Here is a 21715-nt window from a genome sequence, read left to right on the forward strand (position 1 = left end):
AAAGTCTCTAAGTTCAATTGCAAGAGATACATATATACCTTTACCAAAATGGACTTCTGGACAATCTTTCAGAGGAAGGACAGAAAGAAAGAAAAACATCATTCAGTTCTTCTAGGACTATCTACACCTTCAGAAAGCAAGGAGCTATATGCAGCCACTGAAATAACTCTTACCTCACTAGAACTACATGCACTGCAATACCTTATGTATCACTAAGTGTTTATGAAGAACAAGGACTGTTTGGAAAAGTTGTTCTGTAGCACAGCACAGAAAGGGGAAAATTTTCACAACAATGTGTCAGGTTTAAATTTTGTCCTACAGATGGCTGTCAGCTGCAGTGAAGTAAAGTGGCATGGGTTTGCAGTGCTGAAAATTTTACATCAAGTCTATATTTTTCAAGTCTCAAAGGTTTAAATGTAAATGTTCTTGATCTTCACAGAGTATATTTTCTGCATCAAATAAACTTTGAATTTTTTATCATATGAACAACTAAAATGATTTTGCATGATCTTTCAAAAAATACTTGTTCGTGGAAGTGGAAAATTTTGACTGCAAGTGGTGGAATATTCAGAAGACTATGAGCATGTAAAACTAAATGAGTAGATACTGTTCTGTAAATGTTATCTCTTAAAACGAAGACAGTTTAGCTTGCCATGAAAAATTTCATATCCTTTACAAATCCCAGTTTTCCTTGGAAATCTCTACCTACCTTTGCCAGAACTTTCCCAGTTCATCTTCAAAAAACTTCAAGTTCACTACACAAGATGAAAGCATCACAGAAACCATTCTCTCAGGGCTTAACAGCCACTAACAGTTCAGCATTGTAGCTATATACAATCTAAGCATATTATCTCAATTTTCCATCACTTGACAATAAACTGAATTTGAACAGAAGTCTCCTGCAATGGCAAAAAAATCGACCACACTTAAAACTATTCAGCTCTTTCATTTCCTTGATCATATACTCAATAATTGTGAAAGGGGTTAATTTTGAAAAGGTCTAAATGTTTTAAAGTTAGAAAATGATTGAAACTTCTTTGACTGAAGTGATGCTAAATAGAGTGATGGCATCAAAGAGTTAAAATTAAAACCATGACTAATTCCTGATAAACCAAATCTAATTAATAATATCTGCTTAATATACCACATGCAGCAGCAGAAAAAATTAGTGTATCAGTGCTAGGCAAGGATAATAGCAAGTCAAAAAAAGTGCATTTATTTCTACTAGATTCAGTTAGCAAGTAATAAAATGTAAGAGTGATGAATCTGTAGCATTGATAACAATTAGTCTTACAGACAGTGGGAGCAGTGTGAATAAAATCTTGAGAGACAGAGCAGAAGAATTTACAGAAGAATATAATCTTTTTATTGCTAACAGGCCAAAGCAAGAGGCATCTACCTGTAAAGTGAAAACTACAGCTTGGAAAAAAATGGAGCGTCCTTTCGAGGTCCAGCCGCAGGTAAGCGCTTGCCCCGGCCGGCTTTGAAATGCATGCTGCGACCGCTGCCCTCTCCAGCCCGGGCCCTACGGAAACGCACAGTCCCTGTGGGGAGAGCTTCCCCTTTCCTGCTCTAAGCTGCAAGCGTTTAAAGGGGAAAATCTTTTTCTTTTTCAAAAGGCAACTGAAAACGAAGCTCACATCGCAGTTGCACGGAGAGGAAGCAGCCAGCCATTGGATTCACGCCTGCTCTGCCGCTGCTCCCCCCACCCCCCCGCACTGAAGTGTTGCTAAGCTATAATGCTATGTGCTGTTCGGAGGTATCTGCAGGCACACGAACCCTTTGCGCCACAGGGCAGCAGAGTTGTTACTGCCGAAAATGAAACAACTGATGCTAGATAGCCTTGGCGACTTAAAAAACATCACCAATATAAACAGCAAAGAGCTCTCTGCTCTAAATAGTTTTTATCTGTGGCACAGAAAAAGACACGCACACACACGCACACACACACACACACACACACACACCAGTTTGGCTGCAGTATTTGCATTGGTGAGGATACATCCTTCAGTTGAAAATGGAAGCTTGCACCACAAACTTAAATAGGTGGACCAACAGGTCCTCTTCAGCATCATGTTTAAAGTATCTTCTGTGAAAACATCATACCATTGCGCACATGTTCAGTAAATGAGGAATATGTGCACGTGTTCTATAAATGATACCTTATTGTACAAAAAAGAGCAGCTTTTGGCCTGCTGTATAAATCAGGTACCATAATCAGTACAAAAAAAATCTGAAAAGGTGCTTTGTGAAGATTAAAATCCTCAAAACATAAATAAAGCTATCTACTTAACACCATAAACATGAAACGTGATTGACTAGTTGATACTATAAATACATTTTAAGGTATTAAAAATATGTTATTTAAAATAATATTGTTCATTTCTGTGAAGAACTCAGAAATGATGTAAACTTCCTAGACTTGAAAGAGAGGCAGCTTTTATACTGTTCTTCCCTCATACAGTTAAATGCAAATTCTCCTTTACAGTCATATTCCTGATATCTCCCTGCATACATAGCTGATACGCCACCTACTGCAAAACTGAGCTGACAGCCCGTGCAATGCCAGCAGCATTTCCATTCCAACACCGTGCCGGAGCTGAATAAAGGCACCTTTCAAAAAAAAGAAAACAAAAATCCCTTTTCAAGCCAAAGGGAACACAGCAAGATAGCTGTCTTTTTCTCCTGGCTTTGGCAATGGAGCAAAAAATAAACAGAAGAGAAAAGGAATATGAAGAAAAACACAGCAACTCTGAAGGCTCTGATCAAGACAAGGACTGTAAAACGTCTCTGATTACTCTGAATGTTGGTGGCTATCTATATATCACACAGAAACAAACACTAACCAAGTATCCAGATTCTTTCCTTGAAGGTGTGATAAATGGAAAAATAATGTGTCCATTTGATGCAGATGGTCATTATTTCATAGACAGAGATGGACTTCTTTTCAGACACATCCTGAACTTCCTACGAAATGGAGAACTTCTTCTACCAGAAGGGTTTCGAGAAAACCAACTTTTGGCACAAGAAGCAGATTTTTTTCAGCTTAAAGTACTATCAGATGCCGTGAAATCAAGGTGGGAGAAGGAACAGCTAGCATCCAGAGAGACTACTTTCCTGGAAATCACTGACAGCCACGACCGTTCACAAGGTCTTAGGATCTTTTGTAATGCTCCAGATTTCATAGCAAAAATAAAATCTAGAATTGTTCTGGTGTCCAAAAGCAGGCTGGATGGATTTCCAGAGGAGTTTTCAGTATCTTCAAATATTATCCAATTCAAATACTTCATAAAGTCGGAAAATGGTACACGACTTGTACTGAAGGAGGACAATACCTTTGTCTGCACCCTGGAAACTCTTAAGTTTGAGGCTATAATGATGGCTTTAAAATGTGGATTTAGACTGCTGACCAGCCTGGATTGCTCGAAAGGGTCAATTGTTCACAGTGATGCACTTCATTTTATTAAGTAATTACAAAGGCAAAGGAAACGAGCACGCAGCCACGAAACCTCATTCGGCTACAGCGTCCTGGCATCACAAACGATGTATCTAACTAGCCTTGTACCACAGAGCTCTGCTGCTAATCAATTAATGTGAGCTAATGGTATGTAAATCTCCTAATGACATCCATCTCTGGGTTCCTTAAGCTGAACGAAGATTTTACACCTAAATTTAATAAAAATGATCTGCTAAACACTGTAAACACAGATTGAATGCTTTAAGCTATTTGTAATATGTGTTTTCTTCATGCTGCCTTTCAACCAGAGAGTCTAGCTGAATTTCTGTGTACTTGTATGACTAACATGCATACACCTAATTGCTCTGCTGAACAGCAGTGAGAGTATTTTCATATAATATGCAAGCTTAAAATATGTTTTGCTTATAACAAATTCAGAATGGATTTTAACTGGAATAAATGATTTTGAATGTTCTTTAGTGGTTATGTTAATCTGTTGTACTGAATTTGCAACATCATGAAATTGCAAGAGGATTTAAAATTAATCAATCAACTTGATTTTAAAGTTAAACAATTTATCAGCTCACTTACTTGAAACCAAATCTGCAGCTGTATTACTAAATTACCAACAATTTCTAAATACATCTAAAATAGCAAAATAATGCTGGGGAGGATTAGTTGAATCTGCATAGAATGTTAAATTTTCTAGTTTTTCTTTTATATGTGTATATATTTTTTATATATATATAAAATGGCTAACAAAAACGTTGGGCATGAAGTTTCACGTAACAGGTTTCCAGTAATGACATCCTACAATGCCAAAGTCGCTATTTCCAACTAATCATTGCTGTTCATAAAGCAGGCAATTAACACAGCCCTTGCTTTGCACAATGGCTTACTTTAAAAGCAAGTAGTGCTATTAGTTTTGAATAGATCACCTGCTGCCATTTAAGATGCATCAATTTAAGTAATAGAAAAAATATCTTCTTCCTTCTCATCTTTTCTATTTATCTAGTCCTTTCATTTATATTTTTAATAAAGTGTTAATATCTTCTATGGAACAACTATAACTAATTTAACCACAAACATTACAAACCAGTCATTCAGCAAAGGTGGACAGAAAAACCATCATATAAGGCAAAATGAAGCTTCACCAGCTCTTTCTAAGTTCAAGTTTTGTTTGTTATTGGACCAAAACTTCATTTACAGCTCAAATGAACCCAAAATTCAAGTAAAATGATATTAATGAAAGAAAAACACCAACCAAGCAGTTTCTTAACTTTCCTAGAATGTTGATTTTCTATAGAAAAAATATTAAGAAAGTCAAAACAAAATGCACTACTACCCATGCTAGACGTGACAACTGAGGAAAAAAGCTAACACAAGACAGGCTGAGAACAGCTTTGTCTTGGAACAAGACAAGAACTTTGCTCTTTTAGAAAGAACAAATCCATTTTCAGTAGTGACTGGGAATACAAACACAATGTCCACTAATCCTGCAACGCGAAGCTGTACTTCACTTGTAACATGCAGTGACTGTTGTTAAGTGGGTCCCTTGCCAGAGATGATTTTATAACTGAGACAGACTCTAGATCTCCAGACCAGGCAGCAGTGACTGAAAAATATTCCACTATGATTTTATCAAATGGGAAAATCCAATCTCTCTAGAACGCCACTTCGGAATGAGCACATTGACTAGAAACCATGAACTTTTCTATCCAGTCTCCAAGTTACGGACTGAAGGATCATAAAAGATGTAGTTTTAAATGGAAACTTCTCCAAACTAAACTATTTAAAAAACAGATCACTCTAAATTTCAGGCATACAAGCTGAAGAAGGGTTTGTGTGTCCCAAAACTTTTCCAAGTTTGTCCAAATGCATTAACTATTTAAAAACGAAAATAAATATAGTAAATATAATTCTTTATATACCCACATCTTTTACATTCCTATGCTATCTCAGCTAGAAGTATAATACCATGTATTGTTTGTGGGTTTTTTTCCCCAAAATAAATTATTTTCAAATTGGTATCTTCAGAAATCTTCATTAACCATTAATCTTCTACATACGACAATCTCTAGTGCTTTTGTGAAAAGTAAATGTGAAAGTTCACCTGAAAAATTCAAACTCTGTTGGTTTTCTAAGAACTAGAAATACTGCCGCACAGAACAAGTACATGAAAAACCATTTGTGGACTTACTCCTCTACATGAGTGAGAAATATTGACTAGACAATCTGAAAAAGCTCCATAAGTGATCTACAAGTTTTAAAGAAGCACGCTTTCAGTGCTGTCAAATACATAACCTATAAAAGCACAAAGTCTGGAGGAGGCTGTTGCTCCTGAGATGTCAAATCACCCATTTTCTCTTAAATGCTTTTGGTTATAACCGTCAGTTAAAATGAATACTTGAATGAGATGTAAAATGTCTGTACAGTTTAAAAGAAAAAAGAAAAATTACTTTCAATTTCAAACAATTAATAAAAATAAACTGTGGTTGTTTGCCTTTCAGTTGGACTCTTAGGAGGCCAAATACCAAGGAACTCTTAGCAGTTTGATATCAAAAAACAGTACCAGATTTTCATCGTAGAGTGACTTCACTCATGGAAAAGCAGTAGAGAATTTGATGGTTCTGCATCTGCTACAGAAAATGCTTTTGCAATAAAGATATTCACACACTGGTAATCTCAGGTAAAATCCATACCATCTGAAATATCTTGTAAGAATATTCTATAGCTATTACAGAATATATTATTATTAAGCTTATATTTGCAAAGCTTCTGGTTCAGAGTACCTGCTCCCCTCTTAACCTCTGAAAAAGAAAGAGCAGTTGAACTCTATTTTTTCTGTAGTGAAAAATACAAATATCTAATCATAAGTAAAAAGAAATTCCTCTGCTGTTGTATTTTTGTTTTTTAAAATTCAATGATTCATTACATTAAACCCTTTTCACTGCAATTTTTCTATTTCTGTGTCAATTACACTGACATCAATGGCATACATGTTAAGTCATCTGCTGTAATACTAACTTCAATCTTGTCTGTCTTTCCCATTTTCATGAGCACTTGTGTTTGTACAAGTGTTAGGTTTGAAATTTTTATATGCTATCTCTGATCGAAGGCACCTCACTCAGCAGTTTGATTTGCACAGCAGAAACAGAAGGCAGATGGGGGATAAGAAAATCATTCTCTCCCCTATTTACATTGAAAAAACCCTGCAAATATGTTGAATCATATCATATCAGCTACAATCAGATGCTTCAAACTAGTTATAAACTTGAACAATTTTTCTAACCAAGAGGGGGTCTTCTTTTTGTATATAAACAAAATGACCACGTAGAACTTCCATACTGTGAATAATAAAGTTTCCTTTTCAGTCCACAGATGCTCATCAACAAATATATTTTGCGTATGTTCACAGTTACTTAAGTGGATGCTTCTGCTCCAACACTAGACTGTGCTGGGAAAGGTAGCAAGTTATACAGCAGTTACCTTTTCTGTCTTAAAGGTTGGAAATTGCATACCTAATACTACTCTTACAAAGGTAAAGCTGCAGAATCAAGTGTGTAAGTTAGAAATACTAATGCTGTTCTAAATTTTCTTTGAATATGATATACATGCAAGATATTCCTATTCCTCTTTCTCTCATTAAGAGTTAGATCACAGAATAGCCCTACAAGTAACAGAAAGGAACTATAATTTTCATAATTTCTCTAATGGTCTTCATTGCTCAGGTAGGAGTAAAAAGTCACCTTCCCTGTGCCCCCAAGCTAAGACTTAACTTGCTCCTTCACACTAGGCCAGCTCCACTAGCATGAGAAAGAGGGCAATCAAGAGACAGTTCCGAAGAGAGAGCAAGCTGAAGGCACGACTAACCCATACATGCTCTGGAAAAAGAATATCCTTGTGTCTCATGAATTCCCTGAATGACTGCTTATTAGAAATGATATATACTGATTCCAAATTGATCAAAATACCCATTGTACTCTTCCTCCCACACTTGTACACTCATTATTTCCATTAGTGGAGATGAAGCCAATGGCTGTTTTATCACACTTGGCAGTATGCTGTCATAGTTATCACCTGTTTGGCTTGTTTCTACCTAAGAACAAAAAGTAAGAGTGGCTGCAATACCTCGGACTGCAGGTCAAGTATCCCCTGGTGACTGTGAGCTCCATTTCCATCCCCTGGTGACTGTGAGCTCAGTTTCCATCCCCTGGTCCTTCACATCTCTGGGTAGAATCCCCATTTTTGATCCTTTGACCCTCATATCCCTCCCTGTATCTCGTTTTCCCCCAGCAACACACACCTTCGCATTCTTCTTTTCTCTTACCCCCCGCTCCCTGTCTTTCATATGGAGGGCTGTGGGGCTTTGATAGGATTGGGCATCAGCCTGACTCCTAAGAAGAGAAACCAGTAAAGACAGTGGCCAAAAGCAGATGCCTAAGAAAGAGCATCAGAACAATACAAACACATATGATGCTCCCCAAAGTATTCTCTCAGTCTCCAACCACTTGCTGCCCAGGGACTTCTAGAGCCAGATGTGGTTTCCAGAGTGAGCCTTGATGCTATAAGATACACAGACAGTGCAACAATGTCAAATTAAAGCTGTATCTCTGTACCATCAGTGCCTGCTTGCCCAGTGACTAATGTTTCACAGCATCATAATTGCACTATTGACATTTTCACGCACTTGTGTCTTATTTTCAATTGTATTTTTGCACTTGGATAAGTGTCAACTGGTCACATCTTTCTTAAGGTAGTTAAGATTTATGCCCCAAAAGCAAAAAAAAAAAAAAAAAAAAAAATTACAGTATCATTTGCACCAATCACTGGCCTTGTTGCTTTCACCTCTGAGTTAAAAGCCTGACAGAGTTTACATTCAATAAAATGGGAACAGCTTAAGAAACTTTTCTTCCTCCTTTTCTCTCCACTAGTATGAGCAGAATGAGGGCAGACAACAAATATTACAATTTAATAATGGCAGTGCCTCATGCAAGAATTTGTTTATTTGGGTAAAAGGGTTTGGCTGCCCTAATGCTGTTGAATAATAAATCAGCAGTGGGAGATTAACCTGGGTATATGACAAAATACGTTTTTTTTTTTTGCCTGGAAACATTTCAGCTTTGCTAGATAACTATTACCTACCCTCAATTTAGTCTCTTGTTTTACAAAGCAGGGCAGAAATGCTTATATTGACAAGAAAGTGACTACTTATTAAAAAAAAGGGTATTTTCATATGAAGATATGGGCTTGTGTAATTCACTAGGTTGAAACAAAGCAATCGATAAGGCAACAGAAATTTGAGATCAGTAAATTAATATTATGGTTTTAAAATTACTTTCGAAAATGACTTTCTGTAAGTACGATGTATTGGTATATCACATAGAACACTGTCTTAAAACACTGCCTCTATAAATCATCATTTACAAGGTAGAGGGCAAGGTATGATGACCCCTGAGGAACTGAGGAGCCTGGATGAGCAAGCAGTCTGAAAAGGAAAATGCAGTTGCCTTCTAAAAGAAATTGCATAATATCCTATAGAACTAGATGGTAGGTTTCTTTTCCCTAAAAATGTGTGCAGTAGGAGTATCACACACAGCTAAAAGAACAGTTTCCAAAAAAGCTGTTTCTGTCTGCACTGGACACAGTTTAACATCACTGCCATTATCATTTAACACCACGTTTGCTCATTTTAAGCTTCAGAAAAGACTACTGCTCTGCTGCCTCAGAAACCAAAATGTTCACAAAACTGGTACAATAATTATAGCTGTAAACAACAGCCACTCATTTAAAACATTATTAGAACATGATGACACTCAACTTCAACACATTAAGGTTTTAAAACCAAGTAATTAGAGGATGACTGTTAAAAACCAATCCATCCTGAAGGTCTGTAGCCTCCTCCTGATAACAATAAGAATGACTGCAGTATTACTTGTTTTCTGGTGTGGTGACTTTTGGGGATATAACCTAGGTTTATTGAGAGTTCATGAAACCTATGATCTTCTTTGATATTAAAGGGGGACTCCACTTCTTCCACTCCAAGTGTTATTTCAGTTACTTCTACAACCAGAGAGCTAAGCTTTTCCAGGATACATCTTTTTTTCCTTTGAACCCCCCACAAAGTCCTGTGCCTGCAGCAAAGCTCCTGCCCCAGGAAGGTGAGGGTCCAGGCTCAGCAGAGCCACAGGCCCGAGACCTCAGGAAAAGTGCTAGAGTCCCCAGAGCAGTGAGGACAGGCAGGGAGCACTACAGCAAGAGAGGTTACAGTACCTGAGCACAAGGAGACAAGGAGGAGGGTAGAGGGACACCGTGACAGTGACTGTCACCTTGGGGCCTCTGGGTTTACAGAGAAGGCACAGATGCCTACAGAGTGCAACACCAAGGCTGTACAACGCAAGTGACTGGTCTAATTATCTCAAAACTACTCGGAAAGATATCCTCCTCTGACTTTTTGTATGACAAATTTCAGAAAGGCAATTTTCTTTCTTTTCAACACAAGTCAGGGGGATGGCAAGATTCACATTTTTTATTTGTCAATACAAAATTCCGAGCTACAGATCCACTGCTGCAGCTACACTGAAAGCTGCTTGTTATCTCAAAAGAGGTTTTGGGTTTGTACCATGATGAACAGATGAAGAAAGAAAAGAACAGGTCAGAGGTGGGTACAGACTCTCTCAATTAGGAAGAAAAAATTAAACAAACAAAATAGCAATGAACAGGCTAAGCATTGAAAAAATGTAAACAGAATAAGCAACTGTAACACCAAACCTAGTCATTTATTGTCTCTCTACTACTTAAAGAAAGCCTTTGGCAAGTATTAGAAATAAGGCAGTACATTTTCTCAATGCTGAAATTGGGTAATCTCGTAGGAAACAAATTAAAGGTCCTGCAAGCCAAGCTGATAAAAATCAGCAAGACAGAGAGAAAGGCATTCCCGGGGTACTATTCTTATCAGTACTAACTTTATCTAAGGCCTGCAGCATTGCCAAGTCTTGTGATATTGCTAACACATTTTTTAAAACTTATAACAAATAATGTTCTTTCCCCACAGCGCACAAATCTAACATGTAGGCTATTTTATGTCTTCTCATATGATAATAAATAAACTCTATAAAACTCTTCTGCCATGCACAGATGATGATTTTAGGCCTTGCCAATGGGGCACAGTGCAGAAATCCCGAAGACAACCTGCATCAGTAAGGCAATATGCTGTAGCACAGCTACACACTGTTCCTGCTTGTGTATCATTACAGATGTTTGCAAGATGCTGGGGCTGGAAAAGCCTTCCAGCTCAGAAACAGCAGCAAGCGAGCTCTGCTAGACTGCTTCCAGACTCAAAAGTGCCGAACGCTTGCATCCTACCACGCTGCGGGCTCCAGCGGTCTCACATCTGTGGTTAGCAAAAGATTACACACAACCTAGAAGGGCTGCTCTTGCCTTAGCCTTCATTGCTGTCCCCCTCAGAAGTCACTTTCATGTAGAACCTGCTCATTCTTTTTAAGTGGCTAAGGTTACTAAGTTATGCTACGTTTCTTTTTAAGTGGTTAAGGCTATTAAGTTATGCTAAGTTTCTTTTTCCTCACTATAAAGTGCCATAAACAGTTTGTGGTGACTAGGGAGAGAAAGGGAAAGATTGTCATGGAAAAAGTTTACTACTAGCTCATTATTTAAAGATACAAGCAGAGGCTTGGGAGGAAAATATGTCATCTTCACAACTAGGTGAAGTGATGGTACTATTGGAGGAAAAAAGTCTATGAAATGATTAAAAAGAAGAAACTTCAATTATCCATGATGCAAGCTGTGTAACAACAGTACAGAACTGCTACCTAATTGGGGGGGGGGGGGGGGAAAGGGGGGGGAGAAAAATAGAACATGAGAGTAACAGTATTGGGTCAGACTAAAGGTCTGTCTTGCCCAGTACAGGCATATCTCATTTTATTGCGCTTCACTTTATTGCGCTTCACAGATATTGCGTTTTTTACAAATTGAAGGTTTGTGGCAACCCTGCGTTGAGCAAGTCTATCAGCGCCATTTTTCCAACAGCATGTGCTCGCTTCGTGTCTCTGTGTCACATTTTGGTAATTCTTACAATATTTCAAACTTTTTCATTATTATTCTATCTGTTATGGTGATCTGTGATCAGTGAGCTTTGATGTTACTGTTGGAATTGTTTAGGGGTGCCACAAACTGTGCCGTATAAGATGGCGAATTTAATTGATCAATGTTGTGTGTGTTCTGACTGCTCCAGCGACCGGCCGTTCCCCCATCTCTCTCCCTCTCTTCAGGCCTCCCTATTCCCTGAGACACAACAATATCGAAATTAGGGCAGTTAATAACCCTACAATGGCCTCTAAGCGTTCAAGTGAAAGGAAGAGTCGCAGATCTCTCACTTTAAATCAAAAGCTAGAAATGATGAAGCTTAGTGCGGAAGGCACGATGAAAGCTGAGAGAGGCCGAAAGCCAAGACAGGCCGAAAGCTTGGCCTCTTGCGCCAAACAGTGAGCCAAGTTGTGAATGCAAAGGAAAAGGTCTTGATGGAAATTCAAAGTGCTACTCCAGTGAACACACAAATGATAAGAAAGCCAAACAGCCTTCTTGCTGATATGGAGAAAGTTGTAATGGTCTGGATAGAAGATCAAATCAGCCACAACATTCCCTTAAGACAAAGACTAACCCAGAGCAAGGCCCGAACTCTCTTCAGTTCTGTAAAGGTTGAGAGGTGAGGGAGCTGCAGGAGAAAAGTCTGAAGCTAGCAGAGGTTGGTTCATGAGTTTTAAGGAAAGAAACTGTCTCCATAACATAAAAGTGCAAGGTGAAGCAGCAAGTGCTGATGTAGAAGCTGCAGCAAGTTATCCAGAAGATCTAGCTAAGATAACCGATGAAGGTGGCTACACTGAACAACAGATTTTCAATGCAGATGAAACAGCCTTGTATTGGAGGAAGATGCCATCTAGGACTTTCCTAGCTAGAGAGGAGAAGTCAATGCCTGCCTTCAAAGCTTCAAAGGACAGGCTGACTCTCTTGTTAGGGGCTAATGCAGGTGGTGACTTTAAGTTGAAGCCAATGCTCATTTACCATTACGAAAATCCTGGGGCCCTTAAGAATTATGCTAAATCTACTCTGCCTGTGCTCTATAAATGGAACAAGAAAGCCTGGATGACAGCACATCTGTTTACAACATGGTTTACTGAATATTTTAAGCCCACTGTTGAGATCTACTGCTCAGAAAAAAAGATTCCTTTCAAAATATTACTGCTCATTGACAATGCACCTGCTCACCCAAGAACTCTGATGGAGATGAACAACAAGATTAATGTTGTTTTCATGCCTGCTAACAACACCCATTCTGCAGCCCATGAATCAAGGAGTAATTTTGTCTTTCAAGTCTTATTATTTAAGAAATACATTTTGTAAGGCTATAGCTGCCATAGATAGTGATTCCTCTAATGGATTTGGGCAAAGTAAACTGAAAACCTTCTGGAAAGGATTCAGCATTCTAGATGCCATTAAGAACATTTGTGATTCACAGGAAGAGGTCAAAATATCAACATTAACAGGAGTTTGGAAGAAGTTGATTCCAGCCCTCATGGATGACTTTGAGGGGTTCAAGACTTCAGTGGAGGAAGTAACTGCAAATGTGGTGGAAATAGCAAGAGAACTAGAATTAGAAGTGGAGCCTGAAGATGTGATTGAATTGCTGCAATCTCATGATAAAACTTTAACACATGAGGAGTTGCTTCTTATGGATGAGCAAAGAAAGTGGTTTCTTGAGATGGAATCTATTCCTGGTGAAGATGCTGTGAACATTGTTGAAATGATAACAAAGGATTTAGAATATTACATGAACTTAGTTGATAAAGCAGCAGCAGGGTTTGAGAGGACTGACTCCAATTCTGAAAGAAGTTCTATTGTGGGTAAAATGTTACCAAACAGCATCACATGCTACAGAGAAATCCTTCGTGAAAGGAAGAGTCAATTGACACGGCAAACTTCATTGCTGTCTTAAGAAATTGCCACAGCCACTCCAGCCTTCAGCAGCTACCACCCTGATCAGTCAGCAGCCATCAACATTGAGGCAAGACCCTCCATCAGCAAAAAGATTACGACTCACTGAAGGCTCAGATGATGGTTAGCATTTTTTAGCAATAAAGTATTTTTTAATTAAGGTTTGTACATTGTTTTTTTTTAGACAAAATGCTATTGCACACTTAACAGACTACAGTATAGTGTAAACATAACTTTTATATGCACTGGGAAAACAAAAAATTTGTGTGACTCACTTTATTGTGATATTCACTTTATTGCAATGGTCTGGAACCAAACCTGCAATATCTCCGAGGTATGCCTGTATCTTATTTCCAACACAGAGGCCAAAAGTGGACACCCATGGAGAAACCTAAGGACAGAGCAAGCACATACGATTCTCCTACTGAGTATGTATTCAGCCACCAGCTATTTGTAGCTTGGGGTCCTCTGCATGAGATGTGCTTTCCAACTCAGTAACCTGCACTGGATTTCCTTTCACATACCACTCTGGTCTCCTCTGAGGTCATGTAAATCTTTAGCATCCACCACATCTTCTGGCATGGTATTCCACAGCTTAAATGCATTTTGTGTGCAGAACTACCTCTGTGTGTGTGCTTTTAAAATGCCTCCTGCCAGCTTTACATCTGCTACACACCAGTCTTTTACCAGCCAAGAGGGCAGGCATTTGATCTCTCTCTGTCCCCTTTGATCCACCATTCAAGACTAATTTATATTTGACTAATACAAGACTAATACGTATTTGAAAAGGCTGATGATGGAAACCACCTACTGTGGTAGTGCTGATAGGTGGCTGAACTGTAATAATCTGTAAAGTCCCTCAAAGACAAAACAATTTGTGGAGTCAGGATCTGCAGTCCCAGGCATGGTCCTGAAATTTCTCAGAGAGACAGAAAGGAAGGCCAAGAACTCTGATATGAGCCAAAAGCGTACTTCAGCCTAGTGCACTACCTTGACAAGCTGGATACTGGCATGGTTGAAGGATGGAGAAGGCTCACGGCACTAACTCCCACTATGTTATACCAGGTTCTGTTCTCAGGATAGAGACCACATAACAAAATCACAGGTCTCTAGTGAAAGCTCTGAAGAACTTCACAAGATACATGACTTTTTCAATTTATTTTTTAAACTGGATGACATTTGGGATAAATCTTAATTGCTACCAAAAGAAAGATGACTGCAAGCTAAATACATCAGTGCTGCTCAGTCAAAAAGATAAATATTACAATACATAGTTTTCCATTAAGGACAATACTTCTGTAAGTTTAAAAAAATTTAGCTCTAATTAGTGACCTAGACTAAATCCATGTTCTTTTTGCTGTTCTATCAGTGCAGCTTCCTTGATTCTCCACAAAGGTTATTACATCCAGTGTAATAGACTGACTATATATTTCTTAAAGCATGAATGGTTGCATCTGTGTGTATTTTAACAGCTATAAATGGAGGTTCATCACTGAACTACCATTCCCAGAAAACTACTGAAAAGTTCACTACGTAAATTTTCATTGTACTTTTCTGCCAACAGAAAGCAGTTACATTTCCATCACAAAAACTGTTTCTACAGCTGGAAAACAGCACATTCCATATCTAAATTATTTTCAACACTGAGGTTTGAGCTAATATTTAAACTGGGGATTATTGTTTTACTCCTCTTGATCATTTTCCCCCTCACTGTTAGTTTTGCTTTTGAAGGATAATTAATATTTTAACCACTTACATGGAAGAAAACAAACATGAGCCTAAGAGAAGTTTTATGCAATTCTGTGACATAACATAAGAACTCTGTGCCTTTGTCAAAGAAATTGCAAAATTTACCTCATGTAGTTCAGTGTTTATGGAAGTGCTTACACTGAATTTCAAGTATTCCAAAACATATAATCAACACCTGAAAATTTTTAAACAATTATCTTTATTGCAATATCAAAAAATGAGGCCAGTGTGATCTACAGACAGTTCAGATATTACATATTTGTGTTCACAAACATGTACATTTGCAACTGGCAAAATTTTAATACCAGGTGCATGTTATATTGGCTGTGGCACCTCAGATAATTTATTCCTTTTACCCAAAGTCAAATAGGAAACGGTCTTGATGTGTCTCTCCTCTCACTGGAAGGCATTAATATAACTTGCTGACAGGTTTAGGGAAAGGGATGACTAACATCTTCCCCAAAAGCATGTTAAGTTCTGATGGCTGCTATTTGCTGTGAACTTATGCCAGACTTTAACACCTGAAATTTGGATACAATAGCAGTGCACTTGGTTTGCAGCAGGTTCAGATATTCCAATGAGTACATGAACATAACATTCCCTGATGTACACATTCCTGAAGAAAAATATGAATCTGTAGTTTGCACACAGAGTTGATACATACACACACATTTATGAAAGAAATATTATGCTTTCAAAATTACTTTTGCAAGGCCTAGGCAACATTATAATCAATTGCTGCCCATGCAACATTAATTTATTGCATTTCCACAAGGACAGTACATCACCATCCCTACTTATATGAAAACATGTTTCTTTAACAGCACCATTCTTAACAGACTACAGAGGCTCAGGGCAGCAACTTTGGATATTTTTATTTTGCGGAACGGAGGGAAATCTACTCATCCCATGAGACCCTACTTATTGCAAAGCCTTTCATTGAGTTTATGTTTATCTGAGGTGCTATTACAATCAGAGATAGCAGGCTCTCAGCTAGGAATCAGCTGTTTTAGCTGTCAGATGTTTTTTATAATGCCTTACACCACACACACATCAACTGAACAATTCTCATCAGCTGTGCAAAGACATTTATCCCCATCAAGACAGAAGTTAAGACAAGTGGAAGGCCTGCCCAATGCCACACAGAATCTAACAGCTGAACCAGAAGTAACATTTTAGATCTCTTAGAGACTCGCCTTATATTGACCACTACAGTTCACACCTTTAATTGATGAAATTACTTGGTTTCCACAGCATCTGTCACCACTGATAGCACTTACAGGTATTCAGGCACAACTTGTCACTGGACATGCAAAAGAAGACGCATGCAAACAGGAGCCACATGCACATATTTGGGTTTAAATTACTTGCTCAGCATCATATAAGAACCAGTAGAGACAGTTCTCTTCATTTCATTTTTCCTGACTACCTAATTCACTACACTCCTTTTGCATTGAACACCAAACAGCCTTCAGGCACTACACAACATTGGTTGAAGCCCAGAGCGCTGTTTATCACACGTACTAATCAAACAGGATTTCTGTATGCAGTTATCAAACAGTATATGCAAAAGAAAACCACATTAGTTTAGGCAAACTTGTTTCAGATATGTCTTAAATCCTGACCATTTTGATGGTAACCTTAGCATCATTCAAGACTTGATGGACACTAGAAGTTTACATGGGTTCAGAAATCAAGAGGAATATTCATAGAAGAAAAATCTATGAGGGCCATTTAAATAATGTGCTCTGGCTCTGGAGCTCTCTGAGCTGCAAATCATTAAAGGCAGGAAGAAGTATTTTGGGGAGGTATCACTATTCGCTTTGTTCTTTTACTCTTCTCTAAGCATCTGCTACTGGCCACCTCTGGAGACAGATGGATCTTTGGTCTGACCCAGTATCACATGCTCTCTTTCCAGGCAGTATCAAACTGGGTGACAATGTTGGTAACATCTTGCTTTTTAGCAAGTGGTTCACAACTGTCCCTACAATAAATGTGATTAAAAATATCGTAGTACTAATGATTTATGACGTAGAAGAAATTCGAAAGATTGACAGTACCCTCTTAATCTAAAAAGATTGGGGAACTTCTTAAGGAAGTAAATCCAAGAATTTCTGAAGGTTATCTGTAGTCTTTTAATATTTTGTCTCATTCACTTCCTTTCTTTACTTTCTAACTACAAATAAGCTTTATGTATTTTTATTACAGTAAGACCTAAAAGCAGCCATTAGAGTCTTGTTGTCCTAAAATATCACACAGATATATAAAGGGCTCATTTTTGCCTCAAAAGTACTTGTTGAAGGCCAACATAAAGTACATAAATAGTGAAATGGGACACTGAAGCTGAATTACACAAAAGATAGTTTAGAAAGGGTCATTTGAGTTCCATGATGGTTTTGAGAGAAAAAAGAAGTGGAACTGATCACTAAGATTCTTCCTTTAAATGCCATTAAATCTTCCTTTAAATGCTTATTCTTCTGACTGAAGCAAAAATACAGACAAGATTCAAGCAAATGCCTTATTTCTTTGACTTTTCTACATTCTGCTGTTCTGATTAATAAGCAAACATGTGGTCATCCTGCATGATTTAACCAGGACAAGAAAGAGAGGGGAAGAGTGAAAAGCAGACAATTCAATCATTCAAATAAATAAAAATCAAACAAAAAATAAGGGAGAACTCCTACAATTAATGATTAGAGAAATGTGATGTAAACATTACAATTCTGACTCATTCTAGCAGTTAAATTCTCAAGATCTGCTTTACATGTAACATTTCACAGCAATGTCTCTGTTTTCTAGTGATATAAAATACTAATCTTTAGAAACTAGCCCTTTATTACCTTAAAGTCACATCAAAATTAAAATATAATCACAGTGAACAGATTTTAACAAGTAACTGAAAAACATTTTAAACTATAAGCAACACCTTGGATTCAGTACAAGTCTGCAGGCTATAACATCTCTACCACTAGTCATAAATCTTTGCAACTATAAGCCACTATAACAAAAGGCATCTCAATATTAAAAATAATACAATTCCTCCTCCAAAAAAATCGTACTCCTATCCACACACAAAATAAGTATATGCTTTTGACAATCTTTGAAGCTGAAATGCAACTCAAATAAAAGTCAAATATTAGGAAAAAAAATCAGACATCTCCATATAGTGTCTGAAAAATTACATTCCATAAATCATTTTCAAAACCCACTTGTGTTAGGATCGTGTTTAGGGATTACTTCTGAGGAAGGTGGGGGTGTGGGACTCCTTCCAGTCCATCTACTGTCTCTGCCATTGCCACTTGCAATTGCCAGCCCAGTCCCAGCTATCCCTAATCTGCATGCATCATAGGAAATCCTTCTGCTAACAAGACTGAGATTTGTCTATGTATTTTGCATTAGCTGTGTCTAGTTTCCCAAGTTCTCAGGCTCTTGCTAATACTATCACTTATTTGCTCTAGTACATTAATGATATTTTTGAAAACATCTCTTTCTTTAATAAAAGCAAAAAGGGAACTTTTATTAAACGCTACCTGACACTGTGAAATTCTCATGCTGTCATGTACATACCTAGGAATTTCATTCGTGTATGCCCAAAGAATTTAGCAGAAGGGAATGGAGCAGGCTCGGACCACGCAGCCTCAAGAGCGCTCTACTTGAACTGCTGGGCAATTGCACTCGCATGTACCTGTCTCAGAATAAACCAAACACTTTCTGGAACTATCTCTTCCCTGACCGTAAAGGAAGTCCTGGGTACATTAGCTCAGACCTGGAAATAAATTCTTTAGATTCCCAAGCCTATCTGATATAAGCATGTTGTTGACTTCAGAAAAAAGTATCAACCACCTGAAAGCAATACATATTCAACTTTCATTTGCTTCTTTGAACAGTGTAAAATATTTCTACTATAGCAATTACAGTTTCAGCTGTACTCTTGGAATTTTTAACGGTACTTAACAGTACTAAGACATTCCTGGACTGACTAATATGTAACTGGCAAGTAACGTCACTAAACTAACGATTCTTCCTCTTCGACTCCAAAGAATTTATTAATCTTTCACAAGCATTAGGAAAACTGAATACAATACAATACCAGAACACTATTTTTCTGACTGCTTAGTCTGTACAAGCAAATAAAATACCTAAAGCTTTAGAAATCTGTCACAAACTTTCCAGTCAAGAGGAAAGAAGTAAAACTATGAGATGCAAACAGATAATGAACCTAAAGAGATCAGAAATACCAAACCAACAGTGAAAAAGAGATTCTAAAACATTATATTTTTTAAAGGTATCATCATTAGGTATTTTTTATTTAAATAAAACATATGAATAATTTAAGCCTTTGGCTGTAGCAGACAATCAATTTATTAAGTCGTTTTTCAATTTTATGATACTCTACCCTAGAAATACAACAAAAAAGACTCGAAGAAATTGGTAGATAAAAAAAAAAAAGAAAACAAAACTGAAAAACTGCAGTCATAAATTGTTTCTTAAGTGTTTCAAAGAAAGTGTCCCACACTCACCAGCGCCGCTGCTTTCAGATTTTTCTTCTGGTTGGCTTTCTGGAAAAAAAAAAATGAACAAAAAAGGAAACAATGTTTCTGTGTTGTTTATTTGAAATTAAATCTAAGAAGTGGGTTGAAAAACAAAGAAGAATAAATTATGATAAAATCACAATCACTGGGTTCATTTAATGTCTATAAATTTACTTTTTGAAAAATAATCTGCCAGAGGGAGCAACAAAAATTTCCTTTAGTGTTCAAACTCACAACACATCTTAAATGGGAGGACTCCATTACATTTCTGAGCTCTGCATGAATGAACTTACATATTTATACAGAATCAGTATTAGGGTTATGCTTAAGCAATGAATAGCATCCATTTATCTCACTGGTCTCTCTAGTCAAATGAATATTATTTTGTATATTTAAAAAAAAAAAAATCAGGATTCTGCAAAAGAATGCTTATAATTAGCATGAGGTGAATTTTAACTTGAGCAATCTCTTCTCCAGCTTTTCTACAGCTTACTAGCTCACACAAGGATTTTTTCCCAACCTTTTCACTTTCTGATCTTTGGCCCTCACATGTTACTGCTGCCCAACTTACTAGGTACAAAAAAATATATGTAATCAGAAACACGACCTGTTCAACAGAACAGAGAATCAGAATATATAAGAAGGAAGGAAAGAAAAGGACACAAGCTGTCAAGTGACTTGACAAAAAATTACCACTCAGTTCAACAGCAAAGTCAGAACAGAAATCAGCTTTCTCTATTAGATTACAAGCCAGCCTTTCAAGAGATGAAAGCTAGTGGATGCATTTTCGTGAACTGAGTCCTAAATATGTAAAAAAAATCTTATGAAAGTATATCCCTACATAAATTTGTCAACCTGAAATTTGATTGCTCCTTATTTTTACATATCTTCTAAGGTGGAGAATAAAAAGAGCATATTCACTTATCTGCAATATACTCCACCATTTTGAAAGTGTATTTGTCCTTAGCTTTCAATTCAGACATATCACGGCTGTCATTACAGATTATTTACTTACAGCCAAGAGTGAATTACTGCTGTAACTCAGTGAGTAATTTTTGAGTTCAGTTAGTCTGATCATTTCTGCTGTTTACAGGCTGGGTACTAACAGAATTGAAAACGTGACATATTTTACAAAACCTTTTTCTTGGCCACTGGTTCTTGCTGATTTCCATGGCTGGGGACACTATTTTCTCAGTGAAAAGACTGACAGCCTGAGAACTAATGTAAATGGAAAAAGTAGTATCTCACAGATCCCTCTTTCTTGGAGGCTTGCTGTTGTTAGTCTTAGGAGCTCAAGACATGTGTTTACTCACTGAGGAAACACAATTATACACAGCCTCTTCCCACCCATAAGCATTCACAAAGTGAGTGAAGATCCCTGGCAATGTTCAGATACACTTGCAAGATAGTCCTGTTCTATGAAAAAGATGTATTTTTTCATTCACATTCTTCTTGTGTATTTGGCACATTTACAGTGTAAGTTATAACCCAAACAATATCCTAACTCAGATATAAATTATTTACAGAAAATATCACTAGACACACAAGAAGTAAACAGACTTAATGAAGAACATGCAAACATACTGAGGTAGCCGTCCCTAACTGGACCAAGATATAAGGAAGCAGTTGGATTTTAAAGCTATTTCTTTTTAACTCTGTTTTTAAAAAAAACCTCTTGTTACAGACCATATGAAACATTTCCTTGCTTAAGTATTGGGATATCTAGCCAAAACTACCGCATTACACTTAAAAATCCTTAAAGGCACCTTTGATTCAAATAACAATATATGTGTATGATATCTGCAGGTGGGGTGAGTGTATTCACCTGTATGTAGCAACAGAATCTGCCCTCAGCAGTATAAAAAAATAAAATTCAAGTCTTGCAAAGAAGTGTATTTTTCTTCTCACCATGAGGCAATTTATTTTTATTACGTTTAGGTCACATGTCTCTGTCTTAAAAATCTTCTCA

General features: G+C 37.4%; 2 protein-coding genes across 3 annotated transcripts in view; one reads left to right on the forward strand and one right to left on the reverse strand.

The window, feature by feature from the left end:
* The window catches only part of GTF2F2 (general transcription factor IIF subunit 2), a 94072-nt gene that overhangs the window by 57202 nt on the left and 15155 nt on the right, over nt 1-21715 (reverse strand). Inside the window, exon 5 of one of the 2 annotated variants that reach the window (XM_067292340.1) lies at nt 19735-19773. The exons of the other annotated variant lie outside the window; for it this stretch is intronic. Within the exon in view, the coding sequence (XP_067148441.1) occupies nt 19735-19773 (39 nt within the window). The remainder of the gene's footprint in view (nt 1-19734; nt 19774-21715) is intronic. 2 annotated transcript variants of the gene reach the window in all.
* Nucleotides 2698-3471, forward strand: KCTD4 (potassium channel tetramerization domain containing 4). Its single transcript, XM_013948411.2, has one exon. It carries the CDS (start codon nt 2698-2700, stop codon nt 3469-3471), a length of 774 nt encoding a protein of 257 aa, XP_013803865.1.

This window comes from Apteryx mantelli, chromosome 1 (assembly GCF_036417845.1).
Source record: "Apteryx mantelli isolate bAptMan1 chromosome 1, bAptMan1.hap1, whole genome shotgun sequence".
Lineage (NCBI taxonomy): Eukaryota > Metazoa > Chordata > Aves > Apterygiformes > Apterygidae > Apteryx > Apteryx mantelli.

What these genes read in the sequence shown, in the direction of transcription:
- KCTD4 (XM_013948411.2), top strand. Translation starts at nt 2,698, where the DNA reads ATGGAGCAAAAAATAAACAGAAGAGAAAAGGAATATGAAGAAAAACAC.